This window comes from Epinephelus moara, chromosome 9, assembly GCF_006386435.1.
Source record: "Epinephelus moara isolate mb chromosome 9, YSFRI_EMoa_1.0, whole genome shotgun sequence".
Lineage (NCBI taxonomy): Eukaryota > Metazoa > Chordata > Actinopteri > Perciformes > Serranidae > Epinephelus > Epinephelus moara.
This window is the reverse complement of record NC_065514.1, coordinates 11237592-11257497: the sequence shown is the minus strand read 5'-3', so window position 1 is coordinate 11257497 and position 19906 is coordinate 11237592. Positions and strand designations below refer to the sequence as shown.

General features: G+C 40.3%; 1 protein-coding gene across 4 annotated transcripts in view; it reads left to right on the top strand.

Annotated features, from left to right (window-relative positions):
* cacna1bb (calcium channel, voltage-dependent, N type, alpha 1B subunit, b) overlaps positions 1–18411 on the top strand; it is a 257510-nt gene extending 239099 nt beyond the window's left edge. For all 4 annotated transcript variants that reach the window (XM_050053130.1, XM_050053133.1, XM_050053132.1 and 1 more), the window contains 7 exons: positions 321–487; positions 864–996; positions 1102–1212; positions 4935–4973; positions 7859–8120; positions 12335–12558; positions 13438–18411. In XM_050053130.1, coding sequence (XP_049909087.1) covers positions 321–487; positions 864–996; positions 1102–1212; positions 4935–4973; positions 7859–8120; positions 12335–12558; positions 13438–14001 — 1500 coding nt within the window. In that variant the 3' untranslated portion in view covers positions 14002–18411. The remainder of the gene's footprint in view (positions 1–320; positions 488–863; positions 997–1101; positions 1213–4934; positions 4974–7858; positions 8121–12334; positions 12559–13437) is intronic.
* The last annotated feature ends 1495 nt before the right edge of the window (positions 18412–19906 follow it).

Genomic DNA, 19906 nt, shown 5'->3' with positions numbered 1-19906 from the left:
AGCAACCTGAGCTAATTTCAGGAGATTCAGTTGTTATTTTACTGATACACCTGCAGCCACCAGCATTATTCTGTCTTACACCTACTTCAAGATAACAATATTTTAGAAGAGAAACTTATTTTACCTCAAATTAATTTTGCAGGCAGAATATAAGACTAAATCAAAATCCTAGAAAGTTGATTTTAAATAATCAAGTACAACCAGGTTTGGCCTTATAAACTCTGCTATTTCAGTGTCTATACACTTCTTTCTGCTGCTCCCTCAGTCAGATCATCAGTGTCAGTGTAATGACTCCATTTCTGTTTGCTTTTTTCCTGCAGAGTAAACTTGGGGCGTTGTTCCGTCCTATGCTGCCCCTCACTCAAATACAGGAAGTGGAACCACCGTTCTGCAGCCCCAAACAGCCCCTCCCACCCAAACCTGAGCCAGAATCCAAGCCGGAGACACTGCCCTCAACCACCATCACCTCGGTTTACAGGGACACGATGTAAGTTCAGTGGTTCCCAACTGGTGGGTCACGGTCCAAAAGAGACTCACGAATGTGTCAAGTTTGTAAAAAACACACTTTATTTTTAAGGAAAGTACATTTCTGGCACAAAGCTTTTATTTTGAAGTGCCATTTCCTGCTGTAGAGTGAATGACTAGCAGACAGATATTTGATGGAGACAGCAAACTAGCTTGATGACATGTCCAAACGCAAGTATGACACTGAATGTATGAAACTGTATGGTAAGTGTTTTCCTGTGATCAAACCGTACATTGTCCCCTTTAACAAAAAAAAAAGGTCTTTCCTCAGTTTATATTTTATGCTACAGTACTGATTAGCCAGTGTTACAGTCAGATCTCTTGCATGTTTGTCACAGACTAAGCCAGAGGAGTGCCATAAAACACTCCCAGTCCGGAGATGTTTCTCAGGCAGCACAACAGAGGCCCAAAGGCCGAAGGAAACTACAGAGAGGCCAGTCAGAGGATGTGCCATATTCCACCAGACCTCAGGTACATCGACACTGGGAAAGCTCCATCATCTTCATGTTAGTGTGCATTCTCACTTTCTGTAAAGTCTGTGTTGCCTTCACACACGTTTCTTCTTTTTCCATGCAGGAATGTGTTGAACTGAAGCAGACGGAGAACATTTCAGACACAGAGGCATATCCAAGCCTGGAGGGCCACTGTAGAGCGGCTTCTCTGCCCCGACTTAATGCTGAGTACTACGTAAGCTCCTCAGTGCTCATGATGCTACGATGCTACACTCTTGTTTTACTGCTCTCAGAAAAGACCTCATTGGCTCATTCCCAGTTGTTCTGTTTGAGCTGCACTCATGTGATAATATCAGGGTTGGAAAATGCAGACACTGTGGATATCTTAGATTGCTCTAAGTGACGTAATCAAACAATTGATTCTGTAGTGTTAAATAGAAAATCCAGAATAATAAACTGTCTGTGTTTGGCAGTGAACAGGTGGTGAGGTGGGCTGAAAAAGACTGGTGTAGCGTTGAGTATTAGCCGGTTAGTGAAAGCAGCCGTGAGCTAACAGAGTGGCTCTCTGTCAGTCCACATCAGTTCATCCTGCTGACCCCGACCTCTCCAGTCTGACAATCTCACATTTATTACAGAGGAAGGGATTCAGGAGAGAGATGAACTCAACAGTGTGCACGACACGTTCATCTGGTGATTAATAGAATTTTAAAAATGCATTAAATTACAGCCGAATACAAACAGAGAAAATATATTATGATAGCCAGGGACATACTGTAATTACTTGTGACAATCAAAACCTGACTGCTACTTTGTATTTTTTCTACTCTTAAATCTCAGCCTCCGCCCAGGTGGTGCAACACTACTGATGTCACTGGCTGATTCATTGTGCAGTTTTTACTTACTTGCAAAAGAAGGCAGGAATATTGGATATTTGGATACTGAATGACCATGAGTTGAGCTGCAGTGACAGTTTGGACTTAAGGCAACTTAAGGCAACAAATAAACCCAGCCTCAGTGTTCTACCACTTTCAGATTGATATTTTCCCAAAGAAATAGTTCAATATTTTAGTGCAAGTAAACAATTAGCTTACCATAGGAAGGAATGAAAAAATTTAAATAGTTAGTACATGTAACTTCTTTTAAAATCGTGAATTGTTGATGTTAAATAGTAAGCTTTATGTTTTGTTCACACAAAGATGCGATTGGATGCAAATTCCCACCAGACAGCTCGATGGATGTGATGGATGTGACACGAATGATGCAAAATACACAAATTAAGCGCTGTGATTGAAGCCATTAGTGCAATTTTGTGTCACACACTTATTGGCAAGAGTTAAAATATCTGAACTTCAGCAACCAATTCACGCAGGGATAGCCAATCAGCATTGAGATCCTCCGGGGCCGTATGATGTCGAGGATGTACCGCGGGAAGTTCATTCATCAATTCAGCAATTTCACGCACATATAATGCAAGTTACTTGCACGTATAAAGGGAGTCAGCCCAACATATTCTAGCGTTCAATCTTATACGAGCAACGTAGTGTTTGGTGTGAACACAACATGAGAGGCGACAGAGCCAAGTTATCAGTTTCCCCATCCCTCCAATCTTTATGCTAAGCTAAGATAATCATCTCCTGGCTTTAGCTCCATGCTTTAAAGTTTAAGCATTGATTAAACCCTTAGAAACTTATTTCTGTTCATCAAAATGACATTTTTAGTTTTTTTATGTGAAGAACATCCCTTTATACCTTAGAATGGCTTAGATAAAACCCTAAGCCTTTCAGTAATTTAGTATATGCGGGCATAAGATTATGCATATATATTACTTCTTTAGGTTTATATCTCCTGCAGTCCAAATATTAAGATGTTAAAAATACACAAGTTAAATAATAGTATTGCATGTGGACACATACAATAAACAAAGCACATAAAAAGGAAAAAAAGGGAAATGAATCGGTGGTACCAATATGTTGTTTGAAAGTAGATATCCACAGTGTTTGTAATGTATCACCTACAGTTTCTGGTATTTAAATGTCCTGGTCAGACAGTTCGAAATATATAATTAATTTAGTCATTCATTCATTTGTATTTTGCATTAAAATAGAAACTAGTTGGAATACAGGTAGAGTATTCACATGTTCCAGTAAGTATTGACCTTCATCATACTAACCTGATTATGTAAATACAACATGAGATAAATTAAGTTGAATTTCTTGGAAATCCTAAGGATGTTATTTAAGAATTGTTTAATTGCATTTATTCATATTACTAATACACTTATTATTAATATTCATCTTTTAATGTTTGCTACAATATTCACACTACAGTAGGCTCTAAACTAACATCTGAGTTTGGCTTGTCTGCAATGATCCATTTATTTATATGACTTTCACTCACTGTCATCTACTTATTTATTTTATTTTACCTTTTGACTGTCATTCTGTGAGTTACAGAAGTTAGCTGCTCTTGTCTGCTGCATATGGATGTCATGTCAAGATGATGTTTCTGTCCATCACTTCTGTTTCCTGGACTGTCTCACCTGTCTGATCTCATCTGTTGTCAGCTTCACTGTTTGCTTGTCTCTGTGTTTTCTGTCTGTCACTTTCTCTCTGTCACCCTGCTCTCTGCCACAACACTTAACATGTGCTTTCCTTATGTTTATGTTGCATATGGATCACTGGCTCTCTCTTTAAAGGATAAGGCTGGTGGTATTTTGTATTTTTGTTAATGTCAGCAAATTCCATGAAAAGACAAAAACCAACAATGCATAAGGCCGTGTCTCAGTACTTTGTGTTTCCCCACCCTGCTGCTTTGTTTTGTTAACATAATGCTTTAACATTTGCTCAATAATATATAGTTTTATTTCTAATAAAGGCTAAGAATTTCACAAAATAGCTGGACACTGTAGTTTTTAGCAAATGTTACTCAAATAGGAGAAAATAGTGCATTTTTAGGGGACTATTTTAAACTGCAAACTATGGATATGTTACATTTGTATGTTATTAAGTAGCAGATACATTAAAACTTTATGTCTCAACAGTGCTGAGGTTAAGACCCATGTTTGGGGGTAAAAAGCCACAGGAAACAATACCACAGGTAGTGAAAAAACACCCACATTGAGGGCTAAAAAGCAACAGGAGACACAGTCACAGATTGCTGAAAAACACCCATGTTTGGGGGCTGGAAAGCCACAGGAAACACAGCCAGGGGCCGCTAAAAACACCCATAATTTAGGGCTAAAAAGCCACATGAAACACAGCCAGGGGTCACTAAAAAACACCCATGTTTGGTGGCTGGAAAGCCACAGGAAACTCAGCAACAGGTCCCTTAAGACACCAATGTTTAGGGCTTAAAAGCCACAGGAAAAACAGCCAGGGGTCACTGAAAAACGCCCATAATTTAGGGTTAGAAAGCTGCTGGAAACACAGCCAGGGGACATAAAAAAATCTCAATGTTAGGAGGCTGAAAAGCTGCTGGAAAAACAGCCATGGGTCAAAACACCCAGGTTTGGGGGTTAAAAAGCTGCAGGAGACAGCCATGAGTCGCTAAAAACCACCTATGTTTAGGGGCTGGAAAGCCACAGGTAACACAGCAACAGGTCCCTAAAACCACCTATGTCTGAGAGCTAAAAAAACCCCCACAGGAGACACAGTGAGGGTTAGAAAACTGCTGGAAACACAGCCACGGGTCACACAAAAACCTCAGTGTTTGGAGGCTGAAAAGCTGCTGTAAAAACAGCCACAGATTAAAAAAAAAAATCCAGGATTGGGGATTAAAAAACTGCTGGAAAAAAGTTTTGGTTTTGGTCTTTTCATCCGATTTCTTGACAAAAAGAAAACACAAAATATCACCTACCTTACCCCACCTAACTCTCCTCTTCTGTCTTCCCTTTCTCCTAATTTCAATGCCCACTGCTAATGTTTTGCCCACCTCCCTCTTGTGTGTGCTGTCTGATAGCGGAGCCACCCTCGCCACGCCCCTGGGACCCACCTGGCAGTATGTACCACCTGTTGTGCCACCTCTCTCTTTCTCTTCCTCTTCTTTCCTCCTCTTGTCCTCACCCTGTTTCTCTTCTACTACTTCTTCTTCTCTCATGTCCGTGTTTGCCTCCATGTGCTCTTCTCATCTCAGTGCAGAGTTCACACCCTCCCACCATCATGGACAAAGTGACCTTCCTACATATACAGTATACACTGGTCATTCCATGAAATTGCTGATAGATACATTACATGCAACACACAAATTTACATTGTCCATAAAACATACCCACGTACCTGGAGAAGTATATGTATGTGTATCCGGGGTACGTCAAGCACTCTGTCCTGCTTTAGCGCCATTAACTACAGCAGTACAGTACTACACTTTGGTACAATGTGGTTGTGTGTACTGTATGTGAGTTTCATTATGTAGTAGTGTAGTAGTGTGTAGTTTTTTGTGGGTCGATGTGTGATTGTGGAACAAGGAAGGGACAGTACTGCTGCTTTCTTGCTTTGGAATAACTATTTTCTTTCAACTACACCACAAAAACCCGTCTAACCTTATCTGTCATTAGATGTTACTGTCAGTCTTAAAATCTTATTTATTACACATGAAAACAATAGTCGGATTCCTCTTTTATATCTTTCCCAGACCTTCAGACTCTTTACTGGTTTGAAAGAAATAAGGGGAGTTTAAGCATGTTACGCCATTTATCTGAAAAGTACATAAGATTTTAAGACTGCATACTAGATAAAATGACCTGGTAATATGGATATTTTAAACAGTGTTGTGATATTGTTGTCTCTGGCTGTAGCTACAGGTTAGGCTGTGGGGTAGGAACAAGAGGAACAGCACAAACATCCAACATATGTCTGTTGTAACATAAATGATTGAATACAATTTAGCACGAGAGGATGTATAATCTGGATAAATACTTATATATTTGGAAACTAAAAACCATAACCAAAAATAATAATAATCTGGGCAATAACCAGCAGGTCGGGTGCTAACTTAGCTGCTGTTCCAGTTCCCTATCACATCAGTCTGTTACCTGGTAGCTGTATCGGTCAGCAAGAGAAGAATGAGGTGGGGTGAGTGTCACTCAAATTGGTGAATGTAAGATTTTAAAGGAACACACCACTGAATACTTGAAGTTGCTAAAATCAGTATTTTATACAGGGCTGTCATGCAGTTTGTAGTCTCTATATACAGACTCTACATTCAGTGAATGTAGAGTCTGTAGGCAAACCCCGGAGATCTTGCCTCCGGAAGAAGAGCAGAAGAGCCCTGGTTTCCGGTTGTAGGCTGTTTGTAGTCCGCGTGATATTGACCAATCACGTTTGAGCCGGCTGCAGTTGTTGCCAGGTTAAACGGTCCTTGCAGTGAACTAACGAGGCGGAACATAATTAGCGTCACTGCAAACTCTGAATCCATCGCAATGGTTCAGCATATTTACTTATATATAAACGTAAGTCGGAAACGGAAATTCACCTCCTCCGCCCAAATCAAACCGGAATGCCAAAAACTGGGGGTCTGCCCCCAGAGGCTGTATCGCCGTCTGCCGGAAGTCAGACGCCAAATACAGCCGATGGGTTCCGAGAATGTGCAGTTTGTGATTGATTAGTCTAAATTAATCGCATACATCACCTTTTGCTACGAAAGTATTTTTAAAATGTCAGTTCAAATTAATTTTAGCAGATGTGTCGTAGTAAAGCTGCTGGATATTGGACACAATTGTCCCTTTGTCCTCTACCGCCCAAACTGGTCTTGAGTCCATTACAATCAATTTTGCAAGGGAGTCAGATAGTTGGTCACAGGTAGACTTACTCAGTTTGCATCTGAATGCCTGGTCGAGAGTGGCTTGACGAGGCTGGCTGCTAGCGCTAGCGTCAAAGGCTGTGCTAGCTCGGACCTCAGGGTTTGACACTGCCCCCAAGTGGCCAAAAACATCAATTATTGTAGGTTTAATGTTCAGAGTTTTAAATATCAGTCCATGCCTCCTTTAGCAGAAATCAGGTGGGTCACTGGTGTAAACAAGGCAGAAAAACATTGTCAGATGTGTATTAACAAAAAAAACCCAACAACACCTGACTCCAACAGAAAAGGCACTTTTATTAAAGTCAATACAAACCATCTAAAATAAAACACGCCACATGATTTCTTCCACCCAGAACTGCAGTGTTCCCCAGCAGCAGTAGGCTCAGTGCTGCCACTGGTGGTCAGAAGCTATATTGCAGCAATTCTTCTGATGTAAACAGCAGTCTCATTTATGCAACCTTCACCCACCCAGTGGCTTTGTATTTCAACATAATTCTCTAAACAAATTCATGATTTCTGACAAACTAGAGTGTAAACATTCCCTCTGATAGCAATCAGGCCTATAGTTAGATGTAATGATATGTAGTGTGATGGTCCTGAATCAGGGCCACAAACGTTTAGAGCCACGCTTCAAGCCAACAGGCAGCGAGTGTTGTTTGATACTTAAAACATCTATTTTCAGTGGAGTGGTCCTTTAAGTAAATTACAATGTGTTACACTTCTTTCTAAGGCTAGAAGATGTATTGGGAAAAAAAAGCCACAAAGGCCAGTGCCAATACCCCACCTCTTCTTTGTTCACTAGCAGCGACACCTGCTAGCTTACAAATTATGTAAGTTTTATAACGGTAAGTATTCAAATGTTGTCACAGATTTGTGTTCATTCTTCTCAAACTTTTCTTACATCTGTGCCTGGAGAAGAACGGGTAGAGCGTCGGTCTTAAGACAAAAGATTGCTGTCCACTGTGTCATTTGTGTGTCGTGGATATTTTGGTGATCCAGTACAAGTAGTTTGGGTAAAACCCCCAAAGCTGCCCCTCTGCTCTACTTTCTCCTCATGCCTCTTTGCATTTCTTTCACCCTCTCAGCCAATTGTGGACCTCAGTCCTATCAGGCGCTCAGCATCCTCGCTGACGCCGCAGCGCCACCTGGAGGGTGGGCTGAGGGAGTATGATCTGGAACGGCCAAGCTTGGCCCAGTCCTCAATGGGGCCGGGGCAAGTCCAGGGTCAGGACAGAGCCCACCACCATCACCACCACCACCGCTGCCATAGACGCAGGGACAAGGACAAAGAGAAGAAGCAGAAGTCTCTGGATAGGGCTGCGTCAGTGCAGCCGTCCAGCACTGTTGGTGAGACAAAAACTGCACCTCATGATGACGTCTTTAAAAACCATCATCTCCAACACTCGACAACTCACACCAAAACAACATAGATTGTTAAATAACTCTATAGGTTGGAGGAAAAAATATGTATTTTTGATTTTGGGATGAGCTGTCCCTTCAAGAAACAAACATTTTACCATAAATATGTAATCACATAGAGCTTAATATCATGAACAGAGCATTTAAAAAAAGTTCCTTGAAGGGGCATATTTTAGGTTGTTGAGAGATTAATTCATTTAATGCAGCAATATTAATTCATATAACACAGTGAGGAGAATATCCACAGAGAAACTTGGCACCGCTTTAATGGAGAGGCAGCGATGGCAGGCCAGGCCATCCTTGTAGATTAGCTGGATGTCTCAACATAGCTGTAGAAATTCTTTATAGGATTAAAGTTCCATGATCGGGTTATGTAGGTGAAGGGCTTTCTGCCGCGCTTCAACCAGGGATTTTACATGTCAGGCTTTCCATCTGATTAGCAGAGAGAGTTGTGAGCTCTCAGAGGAAAATCTGCTTTGCTGGGGATTTTCCCCCCTTTTTCTTATCAGTTGCTCCCTTTGTTCCCTCTGACCTTATTAGTTACATTTATAAACTGTAGACTGAGCTCCACAGACTTCACACTTGGAGCTGTAAAGCAAAACTGAAAAACGGTTGAACTGACATTTTCTTCATTTAAAAAAAACAGTAACAAGTGTGCTACATCTTCTAACTTCTCACAAACAGTAAAAACACACATATACACTGTGAAGTACATCTACAGTCCATTTTGAATACTTTTGACACAGGGTTTAACAGCAGTCATTGACTGTTTTCAATGAATGGGGTCATGTGTCCCACTCAAGCAGAGCTTCTTTAAAATTCAAAGAAATAATAATATCAGTATCTATTATTTCATTCTGAGTTATATCATTATATTATATCATTGATTTACTCGCCTGCCATCGGTGAACGAAGAATACAAAAAAATAAAGAATGTTCTTGATGGACTGAAGTCATAGGCGGCCGTGTTTAACAACAGCAAATCTAAATGAAAACATCCATACTTAAGTAATTTTACTGAAGTAATTTTACTCTAAACATGGGAGCTGCTCTACCACTGCCACATCAGTTTGTTTGTGTTATTGTGTGACTGTGCTGTTTTAAAGAGTTAGTTCACATTAACTAAAGTCACACAATAACACAAATTACTGATGACTGACCTTGACATATTCAGAGTTGAAGAGCCAGAGGCATACAAGACTGTCATCCGCATAAAAATTGATATTATAACTCTGTCTTTGAGTGATAACATTGTTTATGTAGAGCATAAATGGTAAAGGATCCAGCACAGAACCTTGTGGAACCCCTTCATTTATGCCAAACAAAGGTGCCTGACGGAAAGATTGCCTCTGTTCTGTCATTATATGCATTCAACCAGTTTCAAGCAAAATCATCTAAACCAAGTACTCATGTTGGTGCATTCAAGGATGCTCAGACACCCCAGAGTCTGCTAAACAGCAACAGTGATCAGTAAATTCATATGATTCCATCCATGTTGTTTTATTGTTTTTCTCTGGATTTAGATTTTAGAACAACCTCTTAAATCCTAGGTGTCACATTATGTCCATAAACACACCACAATAACAATAACATTAAGTTTGACAAAACAAAACAAAGGCAGAAATGTGTGAGGAAATTTAGCAACTTTTGAGGCAGATTAATGCAACGTCTTTGTTTTTCGCAGTTTAGAAGGTGGTTGTCACACTCTTTGTTTGCCACCAGGAGTCGTCTGCTAGAGCGATTACAGCCTGTGAGCTGTGACAGGGTGTTTTTTGTGTTAACAGTGGAGGGCAGCAGCTGGGCTTTATTGCAGAGATAAAAGGCCACAGTGGTCAGGATTTATGGGTACGTCTTGAAGATAGCAGAACATCCAGCAGCCCCCTCTACATCTATTGAACTGAAAGAAACAGCACGGGAGTGAACAAGAGTTTCACTCCTCAAAGCATGTCATTCTCCAGGCAGATCTGACACATCAGAATGATGAATAGGCTTCTGTGTTTCTGTCATCGCGGTTTTAATCTGAAAACTGGAATTATTCCAGCGCTGAAGAGAGTAATTTCACCACAGTGCTTTGCTTTATGCCACACACCCATGATGTAGATAGAAACACACACACAGATGAACCATTTGCCTTTAATTAGAGGTGTAATGAAAAATCCTGGAATCGTATTTCACAGTACAAAAAACATGAAACGCATCGTGGAACTAAAAAGTTGATCACAATATCGCTTAAACCAATTAGCTGAGCTGAGAGGCGATAATGAGCAAGCTGAATTTAGACGTAACATGGAGTGCACTTTGGCTTCGCTTTGACCTCAGGAGTGGATTTTCAGGCGTCATTTTTCCAATCCTACTCAAGTCATTACAACTTTATTTACCCCTGTAAGGGCCATGACTGTAAATGCAGCAGCTCCTGACCCAGGATAACACACAACAATATAATTGGAAAAAAACCCTGTGTTATACAAAGCGCTAAAGCAATTCAAAAAATGAAGTTAGGACTGTTATAACCTCAGAATGTGTGTCTTTCAGTACATTTTCCAGTGCCTGAAGCAAATCTACTTCCGTTTTGATTTGTTGATATATTTCCATTGCCTTTGTTTGCATTTGTGCTGCAGGTAAATATTGCTTTATATTGTAAATTCAACTGAACTGAGGCATTCAACAAATTTACTTAGGCTACATCCACACTGATAGGTTTTCATTTAGATGCATAAGTATTGCTACATTTACGCCATGTGCCCAAATTACTCCGGCATCTTGCAACCCCTAAAACAAAGACCTTTGAAAATGCCACTGACCTCATTTAAGTTCGAAAACTCTGAAGTTCTGTTTTAGTTTGGATGGGTGGAAACAAAGACTTTTGAAAACAATGACGCAGACACCCACCTATGACTTCCTCCTGTTGTGGATAATCCTACTGTAATGCTGCTGTATGTGTTTTGCAACAACTTCCAATCTGTTTTTCCACCATGTTAACTGCTTCATACTCATGTTACTTTCAGTAACAGTTCCACCTCGTCATTAGTCCAAGCAAAGAAATCTCCAATCTTACTTGTCACCATCTCTGTAATATTTTTTGTAACTAAGCGACTTACCCAGTTAACACCAGCGCACGCATGCCCAGTGTATGTATATGGACGTAATATGAGAAAGAGATGGCTTAAATTCTTTAGATAGTTAAAATGAACATGTATTAGTGTAGATGTGACATAAGGGTTTGGGGCTCTAACATGTTTGGATAATGTTAGTTCAAACAGGTTTATTGTTGCACTTTTCCAAGTGAAGACATTTTTATATAAGCGTTTCCTCTGTTATTGGTGTTGCGTGCCAAATCTATATGAAAAACTATGAATTGAAAACACAGTTTTTGCCTGAGGAAATAATGAATCAGGGCTCTCTCTACAGCTGTAGTTGCTTTTCACTTGCCCTTCTGTGTAAACCTTGGAAATTTCTGACTCATTTCCCAAGTGGTAACACACTGAGAGTAGTTGAAAGCAAATATATGTCACCATTGTTTTTGGCAGACTTTTCTAATTTTACTACAAACAAAAACTTCTGAATACTGTTTTCTGCCACTAGAATACTTTAACAGATTCCTGCACATATTGGCTTTAAACTAAAAGTATAACGAGTGCAACAAACAGAACTTTATATCCTGAACAGAACTGAATTGTGATCTGATAATGTAAGCCTTGTGAACAGTTTGGGCTGTTATGTTTCAAAAAATCAAGTTTTAATGGATGAAAAATCAGCCAAAAGGTGTCTTGTGGACTTGTCCTTTTTATCATGGATTATGCATTGCTTACAGCCAAGTTTACTACCTTTCATTCTTCTTCACTGCTTCTGATGGTGCATTGCTACAGATATTTGTTGCCTACATTGTAACGGCTGTCATTTGTCAATCAGTTTGATAGTGTAAAAACTGGTGGCAGGAATGTGTATTATGATACTGCATCCTTTTGATATACAAAAAACCCGGACCCACTCGTACAAACATTGCTCCATTGCATTCAGAACTAACACAGGGTAGCTTTAATCTTAAACTACCTAGATGATGAGATGATAAAAGTGAGAGCTAAACCTTTAAATGTATATTGTACCCACTCTTTATGATTTTATTTAATGGTGCCATCCTCCAGATTCGTTCACCGACCCTTCAGCTGAAGGTTTGTCCAGGGAACGAGCGAGGGAGCGGGACCGCAGCCGGCCTCATGAGAGGAGGCACCACTCCTCAGCAGGAGAGAAGCAGCGCTACTACTCCTGTGAGCGTTACGGCAGCAGGGAGCAGTGTCACACCAAGTCAGCCGGTCCCAGTCGATCCACGTCTCCCGGAGAGGGACAGGACGCTGGTTTGCTGAAACAGGTGAGTTACCTGCCATATTATATGGGGCATAGAGATTAAGAGCTGGCTTGTCCTGCAGTATTTGGACACACGTTTCATTCTTTTTGCTCTGCACCCCAGCATATTGGAGTTGAAATAAAAACAGTGAGTATGAGGTTTTACAGTGTTCACATCCGTAGTGCTACAGTTTGGATGTTTAAAGAGTAACCTAACACCAGACTTAACACCTCCCTCTGTAAGGGTTGAAAGGTGGTAGATGTAAGCCTGTTTCTGAAACAGCAGTGATGATGGATTCAAATCACATTACTTGAACTCTGGTCAAGAATTTAAGGACTTAGGACTTGGACAATATCAAAAAAGACAAAATTTCTGTTGGGGAGGGGGGCTCAATTTTCAATTTTCTCTAACTTGTCACTACAGACAAACGTATCTGCCTGAATCTCACTTCACTTTTCGTCAACACTGATGCATAGCCATGGAAATATATTTGTTTTTACAGGGTTTTCAGAGTGGAGTGGAGCAAAGTAAGAACAATGTTGATGTTGGGTAATACTGTATTTAGACAACAGCATTAATCCCTCCTGTGGTGCTGATTGGCTAATCATTAGTCCCCCCCATTGGCGCTAATTGCATTGATTGTTTTTCAACTGTGAAATTGCTGTTTCATGTCATGATTCTAGGTGAACAGTCAACTTGGTGGAGCGGGTGGGTTCAAAGGTCTGGACCCAGGCAAGGTGTTCAGGGGTGTTAAATTTCTTTTTAGCTTCCAATGTGTTGGAGTTCAAAACCAACACAATAAAACAGGCAAACACTTGAAAATATACTTGAAAAATGTACTTTCTTCCAGTTGACCTGCTGAAAAATTGTCTTGTATCATTTGTATGTTATTTGTGTCCTCAGCATGGTAGCAGTGTGGTCAAAACTGGCCCTGGAACACTCCCCTCTGGTTCGAGCACCCCGGGCCGTGGTCGCAGGCAGCTCCCACAGACACCCCTCACCCCTCGTCCTGCCGTGGCTTACAAGACCGCCAACTCCTCGCCTCTCCCGCCCGCTGCCAGCACTGCTACAGCGGGGCAGCAGACTCGCTTCAGCCGTGGCCTTTCAGAGCATGACCGCCTACACTGGGGCCAGGAAGAGTCCCCGATACCGGTCACCCGCATCGGTTCAGACCCTAATTTAAACCGGCAGCCACAGGTCGCTTCTCAACAAGCCCTCCTTGAAGAGGACTTTCAGGACACTGTGAGCAGCCACGGAGGGGGACGCCCTGTCCGAACCGTTGCCTCCACAACAGCCTCAGCGTCACATGGAACTGCTGCTGCGCCCGTCGCAGCGGCCACCTCGCAAGGTCGGGCAGGGGTGGTGCCTAACGGGTACCACTTCACCCTTGGGGTCAACTCTGTGTCCGGGCCAGGGAGCCGAGGAACAGGAAGTCTCAGGGAGAGGGAGGAAGAGGACTGGTGCTAACATGGCAGAAAACTGTTAGCTGAGGATGAGCAGATTATCGTTGTTGTGCAGACCTCACGTCAGGTCCAATGAGCTGATAGGGAGCTTGCGGATTAATCCAGAAGGAGCGAGGAAAATGCCTGCGGAAAGTGCTGTAAAAGGGGATCAGAAATCATTCCAGCTTTGTAGTGTTACTCTCCTTTTTTATACAACAAACTTTTAAGGAAAAAAGACACTGATGACTTTTTTTTTATCCCCTTTACTTGCACTGAAATTATAGCACCTGTGAAGACCCTTAAGTATTTTGCCTTGGCCAGTAAAATCAGTGATGGAGCAGGAGACAAAAGCCAAAATCTCCTCATACTTTGAGTGTGTTTCCGACTGATCTGAATGACTCATTCCTGGTATTAATATGGCTGCTCACAACACTGTTTTTATTTTTGTACGTTTCATTTTGTTTATGGTTGTCATGTGGGTGAGAGAGGAGTTTCAACTTGATCATACTGATGCTTCCACCAAATTATCTTTTCTTTATCAGCTTTTACTTCGGGGTTATCACCAATTTCTGAGCTAAACAGATGTTAGGAACTATTTTCTGTAGGTTTTCTGCCACTTAAGGGACAGTGAGTAGTGTGACAAAGATTAAATAATGGGCGGGGTTAGATCAGGACTTGAGCCTAGACTAGAAGTTTTCATGATCACGTTTTTGTAAATTGTTCCAGATGTAAATTTTTTGAGTGCACATAGGGACTAGATAACTCTTTTCTGGCGTTATGTGGCTGAATACTAAGTGCCTCGTTTTCCAAGATGTATTAAGATGCAGCCTGGTCAGATGGACTTGAATATACAGTAGAGGATGTACTCAGCGTGTAGAGAACAAAGTTTAAATCTGGTGTAATGGACAGAATGCAAAAAAAAAGAGGAAAAACTTTTTGTACTGAATCTTGTGGTAGGTCAGTCCGAATTACAGATCCAAAGTAAGCAATGTAGTGCATGCCAGGGTCTTGAACTTGTCAAAAAATAGTGTCTGTACTTTTGCTTAAGGGTGTGTGGTAAGCATTTGCCTTTCTCTTTCAAATATACTGCAGGCCAGTTGGTAGAAATGGTCTCTGAATGGAGAAAAGTGCCATTTTTTAATTTCTGATCAACTAAAATTTCTCATATTCAGAAACACTTGCCTCCTCAAACATACTCAGTCTCTGCCATATTTGCCCAAACTGCATGGGTTTCCTTTCTTCGTATCTCGTTCCTCTGAGAGCAGTATTGTGTCAGGATTTGTAGGAGAGGTTACCTGTTTATGTATCCACAGGTACAATAAAGAGTTGTGTTGTTGCTGCTGACTGTTGACTTAAAATAGGGCTATGCAACAAGACGACACTTCATCTGCCCTGTAGCTTTACCCTCTGGAATCTCCAGGTTCAGGCTTTAGTGTGACTGCGACCAAATTTTACATTTATGTATGAAGAGTTGTAAAATATAGATGTATTATATGATGTACAGTTAACTGACAACACACACTGAGGCACAAATGGTATCAAAGCTGATATATGTGAATCACAGGGCATTTTTGAGGTTGGCAAGTTGACTGCATGAAGCCTACACAGATAGAACCACCCAAAATATAAAACTGTTCTTTCCAAACTTGGATCAAATTGTGTTTTTTTAATACTTTTTTGTCATTAAACTTGCTTGGAAAACCGGATAATTATTATTTAAAATGTAGTTTTAGTGTAAGGTATTCTGTCAATAACAGAAGGCTGATGTAACATTTCCTTGTCATTACTAGAGCTCCACACGAGCCTAAAACATCTGTACTATTTCCTTGAGAGCTAAAGTGGTACTGCCAGATTCAACACCAACACCTGAGGCTATATTTTGCTTGATTTTATCCATTTCTGACAGATAGCCCACGAGGCACCAGGCTCTTTTCCACTTCCCACTGGTCATGACACATCTAGTTAAAGGATAAGGCTGGTAATATGCTATGTATATTTTTTTCCTTTTTTTTGGCAACAATTCCCTTGAAAAGACTAAAACCAACGATTTGTTAGTCTGTCATTTTATATTTTCTGATTTCCCTTCTCTGTCTGTGGCACTCAGCCCCAACATTGTTCCCTAACGAAAACATACATTTTTAAAAATGAGTCACCAATGTGTAGTTTTTATGTCGAAGAAAGGCTGGTAATTTAAAAAAACAAAAAAAACAACAACTTCTTAAACAGGAGTAAACAGTGCATTTGTTGGGAACTATTTTCAGCTGTGGATTAATACACTTGAAGTGTGTAGGCAGTCTGTCCGGACCAAAAAGTTAGGGCGTAAGTGTTGTCTGTGCAAGCAGCATATTACGTCTCATATTTATGTTTATTGTGAGGCGGCGACCTCTAGTGGCCATAGTAATAATTAGGGGAGCAAAGGAGTGAGTCAAGTGACTTAGTCAATGTGAGGCGGAGATCAAGGTGGGTCGGTGGGTCAAACAAACACAGGACTTTCACCCAGGAGATTATAGTTTGTGTCCCGTGAGAAACCAAAAGTCAACATTGACTTATTTTAACTTAGGTACATGAAATTAACTTATGTACGTAGGTTAGCACTCTGCTAGTGCTACATTCTAATGTGAGTTCTCTGATAACCTCTGTTAAAGAGGTTACGTCTTCGGTTTGGTTTATTTGTCTGTTTGTCAGCAGTATAACGGAAAAATTAGTGGTCTGATATTCATGAAACTTGGTGGAAGTGTATAGCATGGGCCAAGGGAGAACCCATTCAATTTTGGAGCATGTCTGGATCGTGGGGCACCAGTAGAACCAATATAGTGATATAGGGCAATTTGCCTTAGAAGAAGTCTTGACACTGAGTCAATTTCTAGTTAAGTTGGTTTTGTTTGTTTTTTGATTTCTTGAAAATAAGAATAATATAGAATATCACCATGCTTAACCTTTAAAACACATGATAAAATTAAATGCAGTTAGTTGATAGAAAACCTTTAGATTTAAATGGAACTCAATCTTGGAACCCACTGGCTACTGGTCTGATGACAGTTTAGCTTCTTGGGGTAACGACCAATATTTCAAGGGTCTTGCTCGCGGATATCGGAATAACTGATAACCGATATCCAAGCCAAGACTTCCTCTTCTTTGCCCTGGTCATTGTTTACAGTCCGATTGGCAACACAAATCACAAGCAGTGATACTTTTAATAGGTGTTGTAGGTCTTAATGACATTTTAGATAATCTCTATAAATAGATATCTGCACATAATGCAGATAAATTCATTTAAAAAAGCAAGTAAAAACCTAAGTCATCATCGGACAACAACAAAGGGTACCAAGTTTGCATTTCGTCCAATGCCTTCCGACTCTTTTGTCTCCACACAGATGGTTAACAGATGCAGTACAAATGGAAACCAGAAAGCTTCCAATACCAAAACCTTGCCCCGTTGCTTAGAGATTCTGCCTGACGTTAGGTAATTGGTCAAAGAACAAGTTAATATTTATAGGATTTTTTTATATGATTTGTTAAAATTGTGAGTTCGGGAATTTGAATGTAAGTAAGGGACCAATATGAATAAAACAAATATTGCATACATATAGAGTGATTATCAATCACTATGTTTATTCTAATAAAAATAGAGATTAGGTCAAAATAATAGACTTCTAGGTGTCTAAATCTCTTGGTGCTCTTTGTATTGGCCTGGTTCAAAGCAAGTTTATGAACATGAATTATTTAAAAATATAATTTGATCCAAGTACAACTATTTCCTTGTGTTTTAAGTTTACTTCCTGTTGTCTCATATTTGTGCAATCTATTTGATGGATCATCCAGATGGAGACATTCTGGACTTAAAGGTCTATCTGTAGGCGACTCTCTGTTCTTTGTAAAGGTAACATAATAGATTGCTTGTCGTCACACTGTCTTTAAACGTTGCTGTAAGTTGCCATATTGGAGCAGAGATTTGTGTAAATCTCTACGGTAGATTTTTAAGGAGATCCTACATTTTCAGACCTCCAATGAGACCAACATGAACAGGGTGCCAACTTCTCCTCTTACAGTTTTACTATGACTGCCCCCTCTGGACAGGTCCTGTTTGCATGTTCTGAAATGAAAATGTGCATGTGCAAAAAACAAAAAACGAAAAAACAAAACAAAAAAAAGAGGCATTGTTTGACTTCATTCAGTCCATGATTTGTACAATTTGTTTCCTGGTTGTATTTTCTGATTATCTAAATACACAATGTATCTGTTTCAGGTAAAGAAAAAAAAAAGAGCTTGAATAACATTTTATCTCAGAACCACCAAAGTGGAAACAAGGCTCTTTCTCAGAAAAGAGGTTCTGGAGTGGCTGAATCCTTCGCTGCCTGATCTGTTACTTGACTGTCTCTCCCACAGTCATTTCGACTGTACCTATAGATTTTATATGAATATAAGTCCTTGAATAAAGAGGTATGATTATGAAATTGCAAGATGTAAATCTCTGAAGATTGCATTGAATTCTCTTGGGATTAGGGGTGGGTTTTTTGATAGCATTTGAATTTGAATCCAGTATGAATCCAGTATCTTGGTGTTGCCAGATGAAGTCTTGAGTTAAAGGAAAATTTCGGTTTATTTCAATCTGTCTCCTATCATCCTAAATTCGTTTCAAGTGACTAGTGACATAGAAATAATAGTTGGCATGTTAGCCGTTAGCCTAGATACAGCCGGGGACAGGTTGAAATAAACAGAAATTTCCCTTTAAATGACTACATGTATGTTATATGCATTACTTTTCGCCAAAGAAAATATGGTAAAGATTCAATAAGACACTCATTAGACTTGGATCTTAATTAATCATGGTATGTAAAGGACTAGTGTGTAGGATTTAGTGGCATCTAGCAGTGAGGCGGCAGAGTGCAACTAACTCAAACTTCTTCCAAGCGTGTAACTACGGTGGCTGATGCAAAATGCTACGGCCCATTCTAGAGCTAATGTTTGGTTGGCTGTTCCGGGCTATTGTAGAAACAACATGGCGGATGCTGTAGAAGAGGATCCTTCTCTTATGCACAGTAGGTGAATTTGCGAACCCTAGGATAGCAAAAGAATGGCCCATCTTACATTGCCTTGCTGTGTTATTGGCTAACCTTGATATATTCCTACCCTAAACCTAACCAATCCAACCAATGAAGGCAACGAATACTAGCCAATCATAGAGAGCATAGGGCGGGTCATTCCATTACTATCCTAGGATTCTCAAATTTGTACCAACACATTGGACCTTTTATCAACTGAGAACTGATACAGATGAAATCAGAAACTCAAATCTACATCTAATCCAAACCTTCAATGGACAGGCCACAAATGTTTGTCATGGAGATCTTAACTATGTAACATCATGACAGATCTCACTGTAAATCAAATGGTTATAGATTTAGATATAATTTCGTTAGTTCTTCTTTTTTAAGGTTGTTGTTTTTTTATGGCATTTTGCCTTTATTAGACAGGAAAGCTCTTAAGTGAAAGGGAATGATATGCAACGAAGGGCCAGGATTGGAACTGAACCCGCAGCCACTATGGCAAGGACAAAGCCTTTGTATATGGGGCGTGCGCCCTATTGGGCGACTTATATAGTTAGTTTTGACCTTAACTGACATTAATGCGAACAGAAACCAAGCAAAACTGAAGTAGCACAGTTTCAGCTCTGTTTTTGGTGGACTCAAACATGACTCCACGTGATTGATATTGCTCTGGTTTTGATGAATTTATAAACAGGCAACTGATTGCAAACACCACTACGAAATAAACGCAGTAGATATGCTTGACTTTGATGACACGTTCACATGCACATAATGGCTGCCTTGCATATCCTGCATATGTCTGGAATGTCAGTTTTGCATGTCCTCAAAAATGAACATGACACGTCCACAAGATGCAGCAGATGCGGTTGCTGTTTCTGCTGT